The sequence below is a fragment of the Numida meleagris genome, chromosome 18, assembly GCF_002078875.1.
Source record: "Numida meleagris isolate 19003 breed g44 Domestic line chromosome 18, NumMel1.0, whole genome shotgun sequence".
NCBI classification, from domain to species: domain Eukaryota; kingdom Metazoa; phylum Chordata; class Aves; order Galliformes; family Numididae; genus Numida; species Numida meleagris.
In genome coordinates, this window is record NC_034426.1 from 5855672 (window position 1) to 5857944 (window position 2273).

At 61.8% G+C, this 2273-nt stretch overlaps 1 protein-coding gene across 1 annotated transcript; it reads right to left on the minus strand.

The window, feature by feature from the left end:
* Positions 552-2266, minus strand: SDF2 (stromal cell derived factor 2). Its single transcript, XM_021415636.1, has 3 exons — positions 2068-2266; positions 1791-1987; positions 552-1058 (listed from the first exon to the last, which is right to left on the minus strand). Exons 1-3 carry the CDS (start codon positions 2225-2227, stop codon positions 771-773), a joined length of 645 nt encoding a protein of 214 aa, XP_021271311.1. The 5' UTR covers positions 2228-2266; the 3' UTR covers positions 552-770.

The window sequence follows — 2273 nt, forward strand, 5'->3', positions numbered from 1 at the left end:
GGGGCCGCGCCGGGCCGGAGTCGCGGCGGCAGCGCCCCCTAGCGGCTCGGAGTGTCACTGCATCGCTCTGCACAGCGGTGGGAACGCGCGCCCCCCTCCCTCCGCGGGCCCTGGTAGAGGGGAGGGGGCTCAGTTCCCCAAGGAGGGACCCCCCCGGCCCTGGGGAGACGGAGAGAAATAAAGATTACAAACAGCTGGGGAGTGTGGGTGCTGCTTTGGGGCGCCGGGAGCTGCTGTGCGTCCAATCTGGTCCTTGGGATGTGATTTATTTGGAGTTCGGGGATCTATGTCCAAATGGGACTTTGAGATCTGATTTGGGATGCCAGGATCTGCTTTGTGTCGGATTTAGGATGCTGGGATCTGCTTTGCGTTGGATTTGGGGCGTTTAGATCTGAGCTGGATCTGGGGCTCTGTGATCTGACTCCTGTTGGATTTGGGGCACTGGGCTCTGCTTCTTGTCTGAGCTGGGCTTTGGGGCTGACCTTGTGCTGGATCTGGGAGGGTAGAATCTGCTTAGTGTTGAATTTAGGACACTGGGATCAGCTTTGGCGTTGGATTTGAAATTCTGGGATCAGCTTTATGTTGTATTTGGGATCTGCTTTGCATTGGATCCCAAGCACCAAGTTCCACTTTGTGTCAAATTCAGCACACCAAGATCAGCTTTGTGTTGGATTCAGGATGTTGGGCTCCACTTCCCAGTGCGCGTCACAACCGCGTGTGCACAGGGGCCAACCCCGCGCTGAGCAGCCCCGACCGCATCAGTCCATCTGTCACAACTCGGTGTGGTGCTGCTCCGCTTTGAAGACCTCTCCGGGCTGCATGAAGATGCCCTCCATCACCTTCCAGTAGTTATTCTGGCTGGAGGCGGCCATGCCGTGCACCTCCTTCTGCCCGTTGATGGGCCGCCCATACTGCTCGCCCGTCACTGAGAGGAAGACATCGGTGGAGGCGTGCTGGAAGCGCACCTCACCGTCCCGTGCCCAGTAGGTCCCGCTGCACAGCACTGTCCAATCGTCCAGGTAGTCGCCCTCACCGTCCTCCCCAAAGGCGCTCACCTCCTGGAGGAAAAAAAGCTCAGTTTTGGGGCTCAGGTCTTTGTGTCACCTGGGGTGTCAGAGGGGCAGAGAAGGGACAGCTCCCTGGGGGCACTCAGATTTACAGGCTGCACGTTTTGGGTGCTGATTCATTAGCAACCTCATTAACCCAGAGCTGTGCGGGTGTCCCAAAGGTGCCACAGGGCTCCCAGAGGACGCTGACACTGTGTGGGGACTGACATGATATGGGGGAGGCAGAATATGTGGCTGGCCCTAGGGGCCAAGAGGGGAACAGGATGGGAATGAGGACTGGGAAAAATGGGCTGGGGGCCAAGGTGGGGCAGACAGAGATCTGTTTTGGCCTGGAAGAACTTTGTAGATCCAAGAAGGTCTTGGGGTGACAACTGGGGGTTGGTTGGGGGACTATGTGGGAGTGGTAGGGGCTTGAGAGAGCAGATGGCAACAGATGGGAGTCCACTGGGCCTGGTAGGGACTGGGGGAAACCCAGCAGGGAGCTGGTAGCAACATGAGGGATCCAGTAGGACGCTGGGGGACCCAAAAGGGGCCTGACAGCAACAAGAGGGACCCAGTAGGGACTGGAGTACCCAATAGGGTCTCAGTATGGCCGGGGAGACCCAGCAGGGACCGGGGAACTGGCTGACCCTGTGGACAGGAGCTGGACCCACGACACGAGGGGTGCTCAGTTGGGGTATAGCACACAAGGGCTACTCCCGGGGCGCGGGGCCGTGCCGGTACCTGGTTGCCGGAGAGCGGGGAAACGAAGTGGTGGCTGTGCAGGTTGCGGCCGGTGCCCAGGTGCGTGAGGCGGATGGCCTGCCCGCAGCGCACCGGCCGGCCCCGCTCGCACACAGCGGCCGTACGGCCTCGCACCCTCCAGTAGCTGTTCCCATCATCCGCCGCCGACACCCCCGTCACCGACTGCTGCCCGCTGCCTGGGGGGGAGAAGAACGGCGGTCAGGCCCAGACCCCGCAACGAGGCCCCGGTACACCGACAGGGAACGAAAGCCATTACCGGAGCCGTAGCGCACATCGTGGGAGTGCAGCCGCACGTTGTGCCGCACGTTGAGCAACTTCACCACCGAACCGCACGTCACGGGCCCGGAACCACCGCCTCGCGCCGCCGCGCCCAGCGCCAGCACGAACGCCACCACCGGCACCGGACCCCGCCGCATCCCCGCGACGGCAGCCACCGGAAGCGGAAGTGGCGCCGCTCTGCCC

Excerpts from the sequence above, each read along its gene's own strand:
- SDF2 (XM_021415636.1), bottom strand. The coding sequence starts at position 2,227 with ATGCGGCGGGGTCCGGTGCCGGTGGTGGCGTTCGTGCTGGCGCTGGGC. Across the intron at positions 1,988-2,067 it reads CGATGTGCGCTACGGCTCCG|GCAGCGGGCAGCAGTCGGTG; the intron begins GTAATGGCTTTC and ends TCTCCCCCCCAG. Across the intron at positions 1,059-1,790 it reads CCCCGCTCTCCGGCAACCAG|GAGGTGAGCGCCTTTGGGGA; the intron begins GTACCGGCACGG and ends TTTTTCCTCCAG.